This window comes from Balearica regulorum, chromosome 19, assembly GCF_011004875.1.
Source record: "Balearica regulorum gibbericeps isolate bBalReg1 chromosome 19, bBalReg1.pri, whole genome shotgun sequence".
Classification (NCBI taxonomy): Eukaryota; Metazoa; Chordata; class Aves; order Gruiformes; family Gruidae; genus Balearica; species Balearica regulorum.
This window is the reverse complement of record NC_046202.1, coordinates 11,973,477-11,993,094: the sequence shown is the minus strand read 5'-3', so window position 1 is coordinate 11,993,094 and position 19,618 is coordinate 11,973,477. Positions and strand designations below refer to the sequence as shown.

The window sequence follows — 19,618 nt, the reverse complement described above, 5'->3', positions numbered from 1 at the left end:
ATTTTGCTGTTCTGCGAATGCTGTTTTGTGTACCTTGACTGTGTGCAGAAAGGAAGACAGCTTTTCTGCTCTGAACAGTTTGACTTGGAAAGCAGATCTCTCACTCCCTGTTCATTCAGGCACAGGCACTTGGATGAGTTAAAGGGGTTTAGGCTTCCAGATTGTCATAGTATGCAGTGAGAGTTGGACCCTTCCTCGTCACTTCATGTGTGATCAGATAGGGGCATGAGGAAAACGGAGCACTAAGGGTCTGGAGGCTGGCTATCTGGACTAAGTTTCAGGTGGTCTGTGTGCTAGTGAACTCTTAAATGCTGATAAAAGCCCCATATACATTATACAGGTGATTGCTCGACTATTCTTTTTCAGTTGTCTTTATTGACTGTGAGAGGTGATTTTGCTGGTTAGCATAGATGAAGGTCTTATGTTTAACACTCAGATATGTTCCTAATTTTTTTTCTTTAATCTCTCTTATGCAGGCAGAGGAGTTGTTTGAAACCAGTAGCGAGGAGGAGGCGGCGGCTGATGCTGAGGAAACTGGAGGCACAAGTTCTGTCATTGATGTTGAAGATCTCGGCAATATCATGAGCCACATGAAGAAAGCAAAGGTACTGAGCGAGTATAGAACTGTCAGGTGTCTGTCACTGATCAGTTGAATTAATTAAAATATTACCTGCTGAATTTGAATCTGTAGGGTCTAGTTAGAGTAAAATATGAGCTATTGGAGAACCTGTCCCAAAAAAGAACATACTTGGAGGAGTGTTGGATATAGTTACGGGCTAACTGTGACTTGTTCCCTGAGCAAATGCTGCAGTGGTAACCTGCTCTTTAAGTCTGAAGAAAAATCACTTCCGTAGCTTATGTTCAGATCTGACTGTACATCTCTGCCACGGGGATTCTCAGTCTGGTGTCTAAACACAAGTCGTGTTGCTATATCTGCCTGTGGGTACGCCAGCTGAAACGCAGGTGTGTGCTGCGATGGGGAGCAAAGCTGCAGGTGGAGTGGTAACGCGCTGCTGCAGGGAGCTTCTGTGCCTTGCTTGCCACTGCCCTAAGGTGAGGTGCTGTGCTTGCAGTGCAAGCCAGTGAGCTTGATCTGACCTGTGCTGAGCCTATCTGGCACAGCCCTAATTCCTGTGTCATTTCAGGCTGTTACTGCCTCTGTTCCTGTGCAGTTCTGTTCATGGTTTGGTTTTTTTCTGTGTTCAGCCTGCAAACAGGATATACTGAACTCATTGATTTGGTTAGCACACAGAAAGGAGTGAGGATATAAATAGCTGCTAGGCTAAGCCTTAGCATGCTCCCCTCAATGATTGGCCGCGCAGTTGGCGGTTGGAGGGGAAGGGTTGGCCGCAGGCTGGACCTGTGATGTACTGTGGTGCCACCTGCTGACTCTGTTCCCCCTCAGTGATCTTCCCGTGGTGGTATCTTTCCTTGTGAACCCTGGAGCTGCTCTCCATACCCCTCAATAAACCTAGCTCTGTCTGTAATTACATCTTCCTTATCTTGTGTGCCTCTGGCGTGGACTTCTCATGGCTCTTTCCCGAATCTTAACAATCTCCTCAGCAGTTTGGGCCAATGTGACACTGCTGGGCCACAGCAAGCCAGGCTGCGTGCTTGGGAGGGGAGGAGGTTACAAGGGGAACGTGGGCGTCTGTTCCTCACCTTAGGGAGGGGGAAGGAGGTAAAACACTTCCTGCTGCTTGGAACAAACTGTTAGGAGAGCAGGCTTGTGTGAGAGCTGCTGCCCCTGAGCTTGTACGGATTTCTGCACAGCAGTTGGCAAGAGAAGGATGGATGGACAGACTGTTTGGCCTCCCCTTTGGAGGGCGAAAGGATCAATCTTTCTCGCTGTGTACCTGCTGTAAGTGGTCCTCTTTCTTCTCTTGCATGTGCTCCCCACTAGAGGTCACTGGCAAGAAGGGAACTGGGTTTTCTGTAGCAGTACGCCCTGCCAGATGGTTTAGACCAGGGAAAGGAGGTGTTTTCGTCCAGCGGTTTTATGACAAATCAGGCATTGAGTTTTCACTGACTGACAAAATATGGCAACACCATGATCAAAGTGTAGTATAAATCAGGAAAACTATGTATCATAGTCCAGTTTATGAATTAAAAGTGAGCACAGCAATAAAATACTTTCTGCTCTTAGATCCTCATGCTCATTGTTCTGGTAGTGAGCACGGCTGAAGTCAGTGTGGTATGGTTTTATACATTGCCAGTGAAAATTTATTGCTGTGTATCACTTTGGTGCATGATTCAAACAATTAGCTACTTTCTCTTTACCTTTCTTGTTGCTCTCTTTGAGCAGTGAGAGGCCTGTGTGTTGTGTGTACAAGTTACTATGCTGATCTGAGGGACGGCTTCCATCTGAGCACGGGCACTCATCTGCTGCCTTTCATTCGGAGGAGATGCAAACACTTGTTCTGCCCTGGCAGTTGAATACTGCCCTCTTGCCTCTGCAAATGGTTAAACCCTGAGAGTGCAAGTGTCTGTGTGGGACTGGTGAGGACTGGAAGTATGCTTTGTGCTCTGTGTGTGGAAGTGTCCTGCCCCTCTTGGATATCAGCTGTGGTCAGCTGATGAGACAGGAGCCCCTAAAACTGTGGATCAGCCTTTGTGGCTGATGCCACTGAACTGTGCTGCCGCAGTCACGTCCCAGGTTTTTTGATGAATTTTGAAACTTTAAATGATATAGTTGCCATTACTAGCCCCTTTATTCCTGTTCTGCATGGTTGATCTGCCTAGCTGCAGTCTCCTTTTCTGGTTTCATGCTTCTGTAACCAGAACAGGTAATGCAGACGGAGCCCTCAGCAGTGACTTGGCTGTAAACCCTCAGCTCTCCTGATCGGGGGTGTCATTTCCAGCATGATGGCAGGATGAAGCTGTGTAAATATTTCATGAGGGAGCCTGAACTGATGGCTATCTGTATCATTAGCCAAGAGAAAAAATAACTTTGTCTTTGTGCTGAATCTCCTGGGGAATGTACGCATTGACTTGCAACAGGTTTATGCAAACACTTGAATTGTAAAATGATCCCGTAGGTGCAGTTATTTACTGTAACGAAAATAAATGCTGAAGACTTGATATGAAAGAGCAGGATGATCTGCATTTATGAAAGTAATTTATCATGATCAGGCTCTCCCGCTCCCAGGCAGGAAGGTACAGTTGCAGTGCATCTCTGTTTAAGTCCCATCCTCACTTTAGTGGCTGTGAGTTTGTGCAATGAGAAGTTTTCTTCAGATGAGTTGCGTTGCCCCTTTAGCCATTTTCTTTTTTTTTCTCTCGCAGAATGCTGAACTGTGTAAAATCAGTCTGATGCTTTTGTTGTACACTGATCTAATCTGTTCTCTTGCAGCAATCCCTATCACAACTGCTTTGGGTTTTTGTAACTGAGGGACCCGTATACAAGTTAGCAAGCTTAAAGAAAACCTGTGTATTTCAGGGTTGTATCGCAGACTCTTCTTCATACCCAGAGTTACTTGAATTTGAAAGTTGCCTAGGAGTTTGGTGGATTTCATTGTTGTGTATTAACTCATCTGCCTATGGGAGACAGAATAGCAGGTTCTGCCTTGTGCAGTGCAGTTAACTTTAAAATGTTTAAGGGTCCAGCTTTGATCTCTCTTGCAGACATGTTGCCTCTTGTGACACTCACTAGCAGATAAGACAGATGTGCAGCCACAGACAGTCATAATTCCTTGTTGTCCTGCCTCTTATGAGAGGGCAGAGTGAGGCTGTGGAGGCAAGTTTATCTAATGAATGTTTGGTCAAATCTCTGCAGTGACCTTAACTCTGCATCCATCTCCTGTTGCTTGACTTGATGGAAATCAAGGTGGAGTTTTGTGTTACTGCTTTTTTCCCCACATACTGCAGTTTCATTGCATTTTATGAAATATTGTCCAAAGGCTTGAGATAGGTAGTGGATTCGTGCAGTCGTTTGGATCAGGCAGATGGATTCAGGAGTTCAAGATGAATGCCAGAACCTCTGTTCCTGGTAGAGTTGTAGCTATTACATACTCTCACTTGTAAAAGAGATGGATTTTTAAAGAGCTGCTGAGGGTAAAGGTATACAGATCAAGGTGATGGTGCCTTCTGCACGCTGCGTCTGAGTACAAAAATAGACACAAGGTTGGATGGCAACAGGAAATCATTAAAATACATAAAAAGATGACTGATACAAAGGTAAATTCCACACTTTGTTTACCAAATCTCATGCTATGTGGTCATGACTACTTTATAGCTGCTAAAATCCAGCCCTTTTTTTCTGAGTAATTCAGTTTTTGGAACTTGCTGCTGGTGACATAGTTGCAGATGATGCTTATTAGGGTCCTGAACTGGTCTGAAATCTTTACATCAGTACAGAGGATGCCTACACTTTCATGAAGGGCATGGCTAGGCATGGAAGTCCAACAGAGCATAATACAACCATGGCCCAAAGGAGGGCTGGGGAAGTCAGTCCATCGCCATCAGCACTGAGGTGGCTTCTCTCAGGTGCCTGATGATCCGAGGCTGGGTAATGTGCGGTTAGGTGGCTTCAAAACTGGTTTTTCTCTGCATTTATTACCCTTCCAGCTTGTTTTTAGGCTGAGAGCCTGGGCCTGTTCTCCAAATTGCTCTTATGCAGCAGCAGAAGGCAGTGATGGTTCTTAGAGCATTTAATAACTAAGTGGACTTTTAAGTTGTACAATCGTGGCTACACTTTCCCTGTCCTCCAAAGTTACTCCACTGAAATGTATTTATCAGATAAAATGTGAAATCTAATGGGTATGTTTGTGGCCTGCAAGACTGCTATTAATCTTAGGGACACCATTTCTTAATGTAGATTATCTCCCACAGCTGGGAGATTGTGATAAACTAGAAAGACAGATCAATCTAGACTGGTTCCCAGGGAATGAAATGGCTTTATTAACCTTCATATTTATAAACTGCAGGCATGAGTAATAATAATAATATCCTAATTTTTTTTTGATGGGTTGGGAAGTAATCAAATGGGCATATTTTGTTGACACAATTTTGAGATTAATGTTCTTGTTTTCTAAAACAAAAACTTTAATGATGCTGATAGTCACATTTGCAATGTAAATACAGAGGAAGGGTATGTATGAGAGAGCAAGACCAAGACTGAGCTAAAGGACACAAAGGATGTCCTAGAGAGCATGTTCAAGAAGTTTCTGTTTACTTCTACATCCCTTTGCCACAGGGGAGATTTCCTGACCCTCTTTGGCACTCTTCCCTATAAAGTCACCCTATGTTAGCTGTTCTGCCACCACTGGGATGGTAAATCACACTGTTCACAATGTTTCCGTAGAGCCTTTGGTGGGTGTGTGGCTGCTAGGGAAGACCAAACCTTGCTGACGCTGGGTGAAGAAACTTGTAATGAAGTTGGCTGGAGTTTTGTTTGAAATGGGAACAGTGAGTTTTAAAATTTACAAATTGAAGGTATGAGGTTTACAGACTAAGAATTACTGCAGAAACATTTAGAGCATACAAGAATTGTTAGCCATATTTTAGCTAAATCGAATAAGGCTGGGATGCTTAACTGTCAGATGTAGAAACAGCTAAAAATAACATGCACATTTAGAGCTCTCCAGAAACTTTCTCTAACTTCTAATAGGTGAAAGATTCCTGTAGGGAAAATGTACTCTTATCTGCAACAGCTTGGTCTCTGGGCTAGATTTTGACCTCTGCAACTCTGGCTCATATTCAGTGCGATCCTACATTCTTAAAGTAAGCTTTAAGAAATATCATTTAACTGCTTGGGGAGTATTTCTAGCATTAAAATCTGGATTTGTCACAGGGACACTTCACCCTTCCCCTTTCCTGTGTTCAAATCTTTCTTCTCTAAACCTTGGCTATTGAAAAGAATTGCAATTCATAAACAACATTACAAGAGATCTTGAGGTTTGCCTTTTCTAGGTAAGACTTGGGAGTCCCCAATGAAAAATTGGGGGGTTGGGAAGAAAAAAATGCTTTAAAGGTAACCTTTGGCTGGACATTCCATCTTTGACGTGCAGTATGATACTGGCTTCCTTGATGAGCCTTTGTAAAGGGCTTTGACATCTATGAATTAAAGCTCTTGTTTTTGCCCTGGGTGGTACATCCTGTATCCTCTGCTGTTCTTTAGTCTGTTGTAAGTTAATTAGTAAATGGGTAGTGAAGCAGAGCTGATGGATATAAAAAATTCTGGAATTCTGAAGTCCTCCTGTGTATTTGGCTTCTCTTTTTTATTTTTATTTTTACTTTTTTCAACCTCTTCTCCACATATCTTGTTGGAGATGATCAGGGTTTAGCCTGCAGCAGTCCAGCCCATCTGCCTACCATTTCTTACAAACTTTGTGTTGCATTTCTCAGGTGTTTATTTTTCCTGTGCATTTTTTTAAGGTTCTTGCCAGCCAAATAACACAGTTGAATGGAAGTCCACAAATCAACACACAGAGTAATTATCTGCTGATGGTAATTACCAGGAGAAGTATGGAGGAAGTGGCCTGTTGATGTTGTTGCTATATCTAAGGAAAGAGTAGCACAGGGATGTCCTGTGGGAGTGCAGCATCTGCTGCCAAATAAATGTGGTGTTTGGATGAGGTGCTATGAGGTACAGTAAATGCGTCCATGTTCTGCCAGACAAACCCTGCAGACAGGGTGTTCAGCAGGGCAGCTGGCAGTAAGCCTCTCCACGCACAGTCTCCAACCAAACCTTCTTACTCGCTGTGGCTGCCCAGTGGTTAGTATAGTTTGTAAGTGCCTCTTGACTGCAGAAATATACATCTTTGTCTTGCTTGGTGTCCTGCCCCTTTGTGTGAAGGGCACCACCAGTTATGGACAGTGGAAGCTACTTTTTCTTTCCTGTAACAACGTGAGCCACAATTTTGCTTCCTTTGCTAATATTTGGGCTGCCAAAGCAGGCAATGTATCTACCCTGTTGATGTCAGAGCAGATATCCTGACATACCTCTTTTGCTGTTGGTTGCAGAGGCTTGGCATGAGATGGGGATTGCACATTGCCAGGTGGTGTGGACATGCAGGTGAGATGGAGCCTCTCCTAAACGCTTTCTCAGTAGAAGAGTGTGGCAGAAGAGAATGGAAGTAGCATTATCTCAGCTCTACAGAAGGGGCTGGATGCTTTAATATGGCATTGAACTGTTTTTGCATTACACGTGTGCCAAACCATGCTGTGGATTTTTCTTGTAATAGTGCAGTTAAGCTTTTGCGTGAGGAAATCATGTTCCTTTTGCCCTGGCATGGCCAGAGCCTCAGTGCCACTGGTAAAGAAGCGTTCAGGAGAGACCCAAGTGTGAAGCACAAGGCTTTGCTGGAAAAGCAGCTTGTGTGGTTGTGGGCACGGAGCTCTGTTGTGTGCCCCATGGGAAGGTGAAGCACCAAGTCATTTCTGATGCCAAAATTACAGGCCAAAGAAGAAAGTGGAGCTTTAGCCATTGGATATCTGTCTTGGTCTGTTTTCCTAGGTTACATTATCTTACAGTCGATGAAGATTGATTATGTTAGAAACCAGGCAATTTCCTTTTGACTTTAATAACGTATTCTTACGATAATCTCGTAGCCTCTCATCTAACAGTTCTGAAAAGCTGGTTGATGCATATCATTGAATGGGCTACAGACCAAAACCATTAATTTGGGTGCTTGGAAGACTTGAATGCAGCTCCCACTCAGGGAAAAAAAAGGTGGAAAAAATGTATATAGGGAATTTCCTATCCCTTCTGCTGACTGTGAGCTTGCATGTAGACTTTGGCAAAATGGTCTTCCTGGGAAGACCAACCCAAGTGGGGAGTTCTGCTTGGGACTCTCATGGCCCTACAAAAAACGTCGGGCAAGAGAGTTCAACACTTTGCCTAGTGTTTCATGACCCGTATTAACATTTTTATGGTTAGATACTTTCCTATAAGAATTCTGAAGACCAGTGAAAGCTGCATCTCTAAGGCAGGTATGAGAACTGCTTGCTGATGCTGACGTGTGTCAGTGCACTAGCGCGCACTGGATGCCTTCCTTTCTGTGGAAGGTGTTCAGGGTTTCTAACACAAAATAGCAATCTGCAGTCTGGCCAGCTTTGTTGCTCACAAGGGCTGGTTCTTCCACAACAGCTATTGCTGCTCAGAAATACACCTCCAGCCGGTATTAGCTCAGATTGACTGGAGACTTCTTCAAAACATAGTAAATGATTGCAGAATCAAAATTCATCTCCTTTTTTTTTTTTTTTTTTTAATGTGTGCATGGCGTTTTGACCACTTGAAAGATTGTTCTTGAGATGAAATGTCCTTTTAGTTCTAAACTGCAAGGAAAAGAAAGAAATAATGGCGTGGAGAAGTCTTTTACAGAGCCCTTTTAAAAATGTGCAAAATATGGCAAGATGTTGTGAAAGGATGTGTGCTGCGTGCTCTGTGTGTGAGAAAGCGGAATAGACTGAAGTGGAAAATCTTACTGGTTTTAGGCTGGGCATTTTGGAACACTTCTTAAATCATGATACCTGGATTTTAGTTGCGATTTCTGTAGCACAGAAAAAAAGGAATAAAAATGTGAATATATGGCACAACTTTCAAATATAAGCTAGGCACTTTTGGGTGGTGACAGACACATTTGTAGTTTTGATTCTTTTGTTTCCTTTGAAAATCAGTCGTCTTTATGGTGTGTCCAAGGAAGTTTCCCAAATCAAACAAATGTCGACAGAATCATGCAGCAGTATGTGAAATGGAGTTGTGGTTTAACGACACCTTGTAAAACCTTCCCTACAGCAGAGCAGTGATGTTATAGCCCAGTGGAGCAATCTTAAACCCCACTGTAGCCATGCAGATATATTTCTAGAGTTGTGATCTGGGAATTTTTTTGTCCTTGAGGATTCTGGCTGATGTGGAACCTACAAGAAAACGGATGCTGGTGGGATCATTTATCCTTCTGCATTTCACAGAAGCTGCACAGCGCCCTTTCAGACTGATTCACTTGGATAGCAGCATAAGTCTTCTGTCACTTCTTGTCTGTGTGAGTTTGGGCTTTAAAATGCTGTTGTATATGTCCAAAAAATCTCACCGTTGGCTTTTCAAACAAAAGAAAACGCAGGATTCCCTCTGCGGGGGCTGAGCTGCAGATCCACTTGAATAGTGTCCTTTCCTTGGGTGGCAGCTGGTACTTGCTGCCTCACAACAACGTGAGGGACCTTCTGTTTTTCTACAGCATAGTGACGTAGATCTGGATGGAGACTTCCTTTCAGCTTGTTGAAAATTCAAAGGTTTTGATTCCAGGGGAAAACAATCTTGCTTCTGAGTGTTTTGTTTGGGGTTTCTTTTGTTTGGTAGGTTTTGGGGTTGTTTGTTGTTGGTATCAGTCAGAACTTCTCCTGGACTTGCCCATTTCAGGGACACTTCTTGCAAACCCATGCCACGATTTTTGCTTTTGATCAAGGCAGCTCCTATTTCAGTCATGGCAAGGTAATGGATTGCCAAGTTCCCCATCTCTCAGCTCTCATGCTTTCAACCCTTGTCTGCTTTTTGCTTCAGTTCAGGCTTTTGTGCTTAACTGAGCAGCGATGTATGGAGTGGATATGTAGCCTGTGATTATGTAGACTCTAGTAGCTATTTTTAATAAGATTTTCTTGCTGTCGGGGTGTTTGCTGGTTCACTGATTACTCAATCCAAGCTTCCAGTATTCATCATTGTGCTCACTTGCAAATGCTCTAAGCCAGCTTTATTGGTGACTGACAGCAGTTAGTATCCCGTGTCACTGTAAGATTGGCAGGGTGTTTCATCCACGGACTGAGCAAATTGCAGTTGTGTCTCCGTTTGTTATGGTCGGGTTGTGACAGCCAGAGCTTTCTCCCTGGAGCAGGAAGGTCCCCACAGTACACTAGTGATCTTCTACTACTCTTCTCTTGTGTTCAAGAGTATCTTTGTGCAAGCCTACTGCCTGTCCCATTCTTTTTCCATGTGTTTTAGCTTTGCAGGAAGGTTGCTTTCTAAGGAAAAAAGCGCTGTTCCTGTGGGCAGCCTGGTGTCTAATCAACTTTCCAAAAACCCTCACGTGGTTCCTGCCTATGGTGTTGCTGACAGATGAGCCTGAAATAGGGGAAGAGTTGTCAGCTTTTCTAGCTGGAGTATCACTTCCAGAGCTCTGCTTGGTGTGAACTTTAACTCTTCATTCATGGAATTCATGAACTCTAATACTTCGTTTAATCACTCCCCTGGGAAAGTTTTACTAATATTTCTTGCTGCCAGGCAGTCTTTTCCTGAAAGCTTTGCCAATATTTTCCCTTAGCACTGGTTCTGTTAGTCTTGGCTCCAGCCCCCAATGTGTTACTGTTTTCTTAATGTTTATGCTTTTCATTTGTTAAAAGATCCTGGAGCCTTTTGATGGATGAGGCTGTAAATCATGACAGGGCCAGGAGCTGACTCTTGTTTGACCACTGGGAGGTTAAGTAGGAAAGAAGTTCAGTCAAAATTGGGATATTCTGGGTGTCATTTTCCTTCCAGGAGTAAAAATTTCTCTGGGGAGCATGTTTTTTCAGCTGTGGCACATCAATAAGTAGAGCCATGAGGCTAAAAATGATAATTTAAGGTAGTTCAGGGAACACTTCTTTTGCATGAGTGTCTTTTTTTCTAATTTTCTCACCCCCACAGTCTTAGTTTGAAGAGCATTTGATGTAATAAACCAGACAACAGGGAGTGATGGGGCACCTTGATGTCCTGCCGAGAGCACTTCAAAGCAGAGAATTGGCAGAAGCATGTCCTGTTGGCTGTATTTGGATGTGGTGGGTAGGCATATTCATAGGAAATCCTTTCAAACACTTGAACTGTGATTTGTCGGAGGGGCAGCAGCACCTCTGCCTTGGCAGGGAATGCTGAGGTTCTTGCATGTGTCTCTTGGATCCCCTCTCCTCTTGAGCCATCAAAAATGGGCTTCCTGTGCCTGCCCATGAAGTATGTGCCACCTCTGCCTGTTGTGCTGCTTGTATAGCAATAAAAGGGAAAAGATTTTCTTTTTTTCTTGCTCTCACCTGTAGAGGAGGTGATCCGAAGTCCTTACACGTGAAGTTCAATTGCTTTTATTCAGGTCTGCTTCAGTGGGAGCAGCAAAAATCCCCGCTCCAGCAGGCTGCAGCAAGAGCTGCGCTGAGACTCCTGCTGCTGAGAAAGCGAAGTGTATTCCCAAGGTTTTCTCTTCTGTGGGTGCTCTTGTTTGTGAACACAGACCAGAGGATGACTCTTCAGTTTTTCAGCAGTGAAGTATTTCGAAGGCATGAAAAGCTGCCTCTTGTCACTACTTGCTTGCTTTGTTATGGAAAGACAGTAATTTGCCTTAGATTTACTATAGGGCTTTCTGCTAAATCACCAGAACTTGAGAAGTTTGCTCTGTGTAAAGTTAACTTTGTTCTCTCCACTCAAACTCTAAATAATATATATGAAAGGTTTATTAAGCAAATAAGTAAAACTCCCGGTGCTGTGAATTCCATTTCCCATGAGAAATATCTGAAGCCAATTGCTTCCCAAACCGAACAAGGCAGGTATTGCAGTTCAGAGAAAAACAAATGATTATTTTGTTTATAGGCTTTCACATCAGGATGAGAGAGGGGAAAAATATCATCTCTGTGAAGGGAAAAATGATTATTGAAATAAATGTTTCTGCCCTGCCAGTAAGGCAATTTTATTTGTTGTTCTTATGTTTGGGGATTTTCCTCAGATATTGCAGTAACAGGCGCAGTAGGCAGGTAGAAATGCAAACCTTTTACATTCAGAAGGACGTTTTCTGTATCTGAAGGCTGTCTTGGATGGGATGGCTCGCTTGTACTGAAGTCAGTTTCTGCATTCTTCATATTATGATGTGCCCCATAATGCATATTTAGTTCTTCTGAGAGAATTAACCTGACATGAGATGATAGAGCAGATAGGTGAGGTAAATCCTGCATGGCATTTTGCCTTGAGTAGTTAACAAATCTCTGCTAAGATAGTGCCTTCCCTTTTTAAGTAGATGGCTGGTCCTAGTTCTGGGTTAAATGATACTTGTGGGAGGAGAAGCTCTTTATTTAAGGCTTAATAGTTAAAAGATGAGGATTTTATCTCTCTCCTTCCTTATGCATGAGGCTTTTCCAGTAATATTAATATTTTACTGTTGAAGCATCTTGCTGATAAATGAAGATAGAGTCTCAAGAAATGAGCTTTTAAAGCCAACAAGTGACAAGTACTTAATAGAGTTAGCCTTTCAGGGATGTTTTGATGCATTATAGAAACCAATGAAATTCTGCCTAAGAACTCAGCAAACTGAGTGAAAGGAAGTAGAAGATGGAAACAGCTCTTTTCTTTGGTAAGGACCACATTGTGTTACTGGTCATTAGAAAATACCTCACTGCACAACCTCACAGAAGCAGTGAGCTAAGTTTTATTCAAAATGAGTAGGAAAGGTAATAACGTCCCTAAATGTTTTTCTTTCCTCTTCCCTTAAGTGCTTATTAGGAACTCTGTTTTGTCTTTGAACCTCTGAGTCTGTGTGGATTTGTTTGGGTTTTTTTGCTCCTGAGGCACCTTAATTTTCTGAAATTTTGCTCAGGTACAAAAGAAATCTGTTTGTGCCTAGAAACAGCTAGATTACTTTCCCTGTTTTTGAAGAACATGGGTTGGCAAGCCAAAAGCACTGGTTTCCTTAGTGATACTAACAGTTGGTGGGTAGACTCAAACTGGAAGCATTTGTATGAACTTGATGTCTTTGGCACAAAAGAGTCTTGGATGTGAAATAGCCTCAGTTTTGTGAAAACAAAATGTCCTCTGTTGGTTTTTGTTTGTTGTTCATCCATAACTCCTCTAATATTTCAAAAAAACCATAAAGAACTGACAGATTACAAGTTGCATGAAATACCAGAGTAATTATTTGCACTTTCATGCTTCTTTATGGAGACATGAAACAATAAATATCCATAAAGTCTCAGAAGTGACACTTACACAGTGGGGGATTCACAGTTTCTTATGTGCTTATGTTCTCCCGCTTGTAACTTTATGCTAATATGTGATATTCCTGCCTTTGGTTTTAAGTAAGCTCCAAGGGCTTAACCATGTCTTATAAAGCAGCATTTGCAGGAAGCTAAACTTAGGTGGGATGTTGCAGCTCATGTGCCTGGAGCCAACTGTGGGGCAGAGGAGGAACAGTCTTTTCTTGCAGGGTCTCTGGTGATAGTTGAATTTTGATGGTGTGCTCGGCTGCCTTTTCAGGTGACTTCTACTCTGTAAACTCCTGGACTGTCTGACTCCTTGTGGTGATGTGTGATCCCTGACCTGTCCCAAATAATTGGGACAATAACTGCTTGTTACTCCAGGCAATTGTGTGTCAGGCACAAAATGGTTTGTTCCCTCCGGTTTGTGTTCTGCAAAGAGATAAGGTTATTGGGCAGTTGGGCTTAAATGCTGGAGTCCTTCCACTCAGATGAGGTTCAAACACCTTGTTTCTTAAAATGTCCTAAAGAATTTTATTGCTGTGTTAGTAGAACAAATGCAGTATGTCATGGGATTTTTTTTTCCTTTTTCAATGTACTTTCCTAAATTCTGGAAGTGTCATAAGCTGCTGGGAATAGGGCTAAAATGCAGGATTACACAAATGCAAGAATTCATGTGTGGGCACTTGCATCAGTTTTAAGTTTAGTAGATCCACGGCTGAACTGTGCCACAGTGTTTAAAACGTGATGCTTGAATCTAAATGTTATAATTTACTTTCTTTAAACAGAGAGAACGTGAGCTCGAGGCAGGAGATGTTGGAACGAGCTTGGCTCGAGAGAACACTGGGAGGAAGGAGGAGGGTGAAAAGAGAGAGATGATTACCCTGGCTCTGAGAGAAGCGCTCACAAAACAAGGTGAGATTCTGCAAAGACCAGCTGGTGGAGCAGGCTTTGAAGTCTTGGGGGTAGACTTTTAACAGAGTAAGTGAAAGATGGCATTCTTCACCTTAAAGGTACTGTTCTGGACTCTCAGTCGTGGTAGGCCCTAACCAGAGGCAAGACAGATGAGGCAGGGGCTGTTTGTACCTGGCTGTTGCAGGGGAAGAATCTAAAGCTGGGCAATGCATCTTGGCGTGATGCACACTATAATGTGTGGAGAGTGTAACAGAGTTCTCAGGTTTAAGGTATTCAGTAAGGCAGTGTGAGAGAGAAGATGATAGACCCACATGCCACCAGCTCCCAGGGTGAAGGTTTCTCAAAGAATATTTAAAGATCAGCTTTGCATCTCTGTTTTGCATCTTAGTCCCCTGCTTTTATTTCAAACTCTGATTTTCTTGCTGAAACTTATTTCCAGAAAAGGAAGTAGTTCAAACTAACAATCCACTAGATGATCATGTCGGTAGCTTTCCTATGAGCTGTGGAGAACAGTTTTAATGAACTTAATGCCTTTTTCAAAAACAAAGGACAAGCATGAGAAGAGGCAGACTGACAGCCCTACAGTTCAGAAGCCTCAGTTCTGAGCGGCAGAGCTGGGAGAAGGGTGACGTGAGCTTCCCTGTGCTGCTTAGTTAGAGACTGAAGGGAATTTAGTCTAATTTCTGGTGTCTCTTTAGGATATGTAATAAAGAAAATGGAATGCTCAGGTTTCTTGCTAAATCGGTAGTATCTCTCCTGATGCTTCTGAGAATGCACTTCTGGTTATTGTGGTGGAGGCATCTGGCTACAGAGCTGGGCTCTGAAGTTCTACCCCCATCTTGTGGGATCCCAACATCTCAGCTTGCCAGGATCTCAGCCGTTCTTTGGCCTGAGCTTTTGTAGGTCACTGGCGTTTGTGTTCTGCCCATCAAGTATCTGACATGTTTGGTCACTGGGTTTTTTCATTAACCTTAGCACAGCTGTAAAATAAAGAGCCATTCTTTACATTTGTAGTCTGAATGGCTCTGGTGAGGCTGCACCTCAAATACTATGTTTGGTTTTGGGCCCTCAGTACAAGGAGGACACCGAGCTGCTGCAGCATGTCCAGAGAAGGGCAACGAAGCTGGTAAAGGGACTGGAGCACAAGTCTTGTGAGGAGCGGCTGAGGGAACTGGGGTTGTTTAGTCTGGAGAGAAGGAGGCTGAGGGGAGACGTTATCGCTCTACAACTACCTCTGAGGAGGTTGTAGTGAGGTGGGTGTTGATCTCTTCTCCCAAGTAACTAGTGAAAGGACAAGAGGAAATGGTCTCAAGTTACATCAGGGGAGGTTTAGATTGGATATTAGGAAAAATTTCTTCACCAAAAGAGTGGTCAGCCATTGGAACAGGCTGCCCAGAGAGGTGGTGGAGTCACCATCCCTGGAGGTGTTCAAAAAACATGTAGGCATGGCACTTTGGGACATGGTTTAGTAGACATGGTGGTCTTGGGTTGACGGTTGGACTTGATGATCTTAGAGGTCTTTTCCAACCTTAAGATTCTATGATTCTATGAATAAAGCAAAGGCTTAGCAATGACTTTACCTCCTCTTCATGTCCACAGTGGTGCAGCAGCACCACATGCAGTTACTACATCTGTGTTTGATCCCAAAGTCTAGTTGTTCTATCTGCCCGCAAGGAAGTTTGAGACAGGTGGATTTGGCTGGCAGAAGTGGGCTGTCTAGAAACAGGCAGCAGGGAGGTAAGCATGCATATCTGCTGCAAGTTCCCTCTTCTGAGAGGTCAGAGGGGCTGCTGCCTCCATGGAAGGGTGCACCAAGTCCCCCAGACATCTCAGGTTTTGTTTCGGGACACAGGAACCCTGGATGGGCTGTGGAGACTGCCTGTGGCACTGACTTCTGAGAGGAGAGTAGTGGGTGGTTTTTGACATGCTGCCCTGGCTTTTTTTGTGGTGCAGGGCTCTGTGCTGGCTCTGTGTTGTGCCATGGTAGTCACGGGAGTGTTTCACACTGGCTCACTTTCAGACCCAGTCTGTATTGGTTTGGGTTTGGGGAGTGGAGGAAGCTGTGCTTTTCTAATGGTCTATAAAAAGTGGTCATTTGAAAAATGAAAACTGTGCTGGAGGGAAGGTCTCCTTTCTACCATAATTTTTTTTGACACAAAGACAAGCTCCCCAGAGAACTCAGATTTCCTTGTCATGTCCAGGAACAGGAATTCATTGTCCAGATAAGTAGGTATGTATTTCTGCCTTCCTCTGACACTTAGGATAGTGCCAGCATTGGATCAACCAGTAGGATCTACTTACACTTTCAGAGACCTAAAACTGTTGTGTTTGTATCCTTACAGTTACAACTGCCTCTCCCTGGCCTAACCCTCCCCTCCTTTCCTCTGCTGCTCACCTAATTCTGTGATGGACACTCAACAGTGAAGAAGAGAAGCTGCCTTTCTCTTTTCACGTGGCATATAATGTTATTTTTTTCTGCAAATAACACACCAAGACAGGCTTATGTGGCTATAAGAATAAAATTACTCCCTCCTTCCCTCAGTACCATTCCCCCAAAATAACAAATGCAACGTAGTCAAAAGATAATCTAATTTATTTAGCAACAACTGGTTGCTTTGGGTGTAGATTCAGTGTCTTTTCAAGATTATCCCTGAGGGCATAATTAGCCCAAGAGAAGGAAAAACCAGTACTAGTGATACAGGAGAAAGCTGTTCTTTTAAATTGTAGTTGCATAACAGAAGTTTGCCTTTGAACAGCATTTCTTCAGACTATTGCAACACTCACTCTTTATTTTGATTGACCTTCAGACAAATTTACTTTCATATAGGTAAACAGAATATTGCTTAAACAATGGTTTTATTTTAGCACTGGTGTTGAATTTCAGCTAAATATAGCCTCACCTATTGGGTTGTATAGATGTTAGTCCTTGTAGTTACCTGGTTGCAAATACCTTTATAAAAGATGCTCTGGAATAGTTGCTTTTTCAAGTCATAGTCAACTTTGTGTTGTGAGAAAACGCTGATTCCCTTTCCATCAGTGTTCAGTCTTGCATAAAGTACAAACACAGCACAAACTATTTAGTGCCTCCAAGTTACAAATATAGCAGGGAGAGAGCGGCTGACAGTTGAAGTACTTGGGCTCTGTGTGACACTTGCAGTGGTACCACTTTGCTGTGTTAATGCTTTAGTAATTTCATCTGTTTAGGTAGATATTGTGAAATAAACTGAAAATAGAAACAAACTTTTCATATTCATGTTTCCTGTGGTGACTAGTAGATACAGCTTGACATGTTCTCATTTGCTTTCTGTCGGTGCTTGTAGATTCTTGAAACGATCCCTGCCGGGCTGGAAGGTTTTTTGCTTGGCCCGGGTACTGGGAGGATCTTGTCCATGGTGAAGCTTGCCTTTCCAGAGCTCCTGATTTTTCAGGAAGTCCATTTAAATCCTTCTTCAGCTTTAGAGAGAGTCTTGAGTTGCTGTTTTAATAGGAAAGTTGACTGTAAAAAAACCCCAGTGTGAATCCATGGGGGTTCCTTCAGTGTCCCCTGTATCAGCTGTGCTTATTTTAGGAATATAAAGTACTGACTATCTTTTACGTTTTCCTGCTGCTACAAAATCGGTACAGCAATAGCGCAAAGACCTGTGCTGTGTTTGGGTTGTTAACCATCATTAGTCTTAACCACTCTACGACTTGCCAAATGTTTTATTCATGGCGATGGTTGGACTGAACACCAATACCAATACAAAGGCTGGCAGTTGGGGGAGTCATGGTGTTACTGCAGTTGACTTCTGGAAATACTTGGAGGTCAAACGTGATGTCGCACAGTGACAGCCAGTTTCGTCATCCCTATCAAGTTACAGTTGTATTTAGCAGTGCTTCAGGTCGTCTTTGGGCTTCTCTTAAATGTGCAGGAATAAACTGTAGAAAAACAAAACTCAAAACCCTGAAGAGCTGACTGTTTGTTTAGGAGATTCCAAGGACCTGGATTTCTTAAGCTGCTCATACCACATATTTCCAACATGCTCTTTGCTTTGTGCTCTTCTACTGTAGCACTACTAAATAAAACTCTGCTTTTTGTGGTAGGGAATGCAATGGGAATGGGTTAATGATACCTAAAGACTGACCCCACTGACTGTATAAATTATTCTGCTCTGTCTCTGCTAGCACAGGTACAGTTTTGCTGTAGTCGAGTTGAACTGTTCAGTCTTCCCTGGTTAAGTGAGCCTCCAATTTAGCACTGGGGTGTCCAGGATACCTCTATTTACTTTTATCCAAAGGCAAGTGGTATTAGGAGACAGCTCGTATCTGAAATAGCATGGGCTGCTTCAGTAACTGCTTGTTTTCATGCAGTTGATATAAAGGTAGACTTTGCTCTGTTTTTCAGTGTATATGGGCAATCAAGAGGCTGACTTCAGAAAAAATATTGAAGACTGGGCTTTTCAAGTGCTTACCAACCTTGTTTGAGATCAGGTTTTTTAAAGTACCTAGTGGCTTCTGCTGCCCATTCCTGGACGGAGGTTTCCAGTGCCTGGAGCTCTGAGCTCTTCTGACCATCTCAGCTCACTGCACTGAGCTTTTCGAGTGTCCAGACTTAGGAAATGAGATCTACTGGGCAAAGACGTAGCACAGAGATTGGTGCTGCTGTATGTATACTTTTGCACGCATCTTTGGGATTCAGTGTGCTTTATGCATAGCTATTAAACTCCAGGTGGCACTAGCAGCTCACAGCTGGGTCAGGGATTAGTAATGCTGGTGCAGTCCCTGAAATGTACCACAGAATTCAAATATTGGCCACAGGAAGATTAAAAATTAGTTTGCACAATAGAAAATTATTCTTAGTAAGCAGAATAAATACAATGACTGAAAGCAGGCAGAGTTAAGCCTACTAAACTTTCTTGCAGTTCCTTAGAAAATGTCTGTGTAAATAAACAGTGAATACACAGTTAAAGGAGAACAATCCAGGAAGCAGAAGATGCCAAAGTCCTCCGGTGTGGAAGCTGCCAAGAGCTGGTGGTGAGCTGACTGCAATACTAATTTGCTGGTGCAGATGTAGCAGCAGAGCAGAGTAGATGGTGAAAGCTTGGTTTCATGGGCCTGATTCTTCCCTTGTATAGTTACTGGAGCTGGTAGAGTTACTCCATGTATAACAGAGAAAAATAAGCATAAATGCATCCTTTTTTTTTTTTTTTAGGTTTTAGAAGGGTTTTGGAGAGTATTGGTCTCTGAAATTACGTCTATTAAGCTGGAACAAAATACAAGATATTCAGGCAAGGATAAAATTTGCTGTCCTTTCTTTATGACATGAAACTCTCCCCAAGCAAGGGGACAGTTTATACAAATGGAAATGAGGAGAAAGAAATGTGCCCAGAATGACTGAAAAAGAGAGACTCCATAAAACATGAACAAACAAACAAAAAAAAAATCTTGTCTGTAGCAACTTGTAGTTCTGTCTCTTACTCTTTATGTATTTGTTCTGGGTACTTGAGGAAGAGAGTTATGCAGGCTGGCTTGGCTGCCTTCTTCCACTAGAAACTTTTCAGCCAAAGCTGACACTGATGTATGGTTCCTTTATGTTAAGTTCCTGCAGATTTCTTGAGAATTTTCCTATGAATAAAGAAGAGCTTGAGGATCTTTCTCCTCACTGAATGATGTGACCTGTGAGTTATGACCCATCCTCTTTGGCCAGCTGGTTACTGCCAGTTGCCAAGGGTGAGTTTCCAGGCTAGGCATGCACTTGCTGTCTCCTACTCAGCCATCAGACCAGCCAAAATAGATAGAGGATGTGGGGGGA

At 43.0% G+C, this 19,618-nt stretch overlaps 1 protein-coding gene across 3 annotated transcripts in view; it reads left to right on the top strand.

Moving 5' to 3' along the window:
* Positions 1-19,618, top strand: part of TYW1B (tRNA-yW synthesizing protein 1 homolog B) — a 110,282-nt gene that overhangs the window by 5,862 nt on the left and 84,802 nt on the right. For 2 of the 3 annotated variants that reach the window (XM_075771687.1, XM_075771685.1), the window contains 2 exons: positions 477-605; positions 13,701-13,827. In XM_075771687.1, coding sequence (XP_075627802.1) covers positions 477-605; positions 13,701-13,827 — 256 coding nt within the window. Of the gene's footprint in view, positions 1-476; positions 606-13,700; positions 13,828-15,485; positions 15,565-19,618 lie in introns of those variants that run through there. The other variant, XM_075771686.1, reaches the window with a different exon arrangement.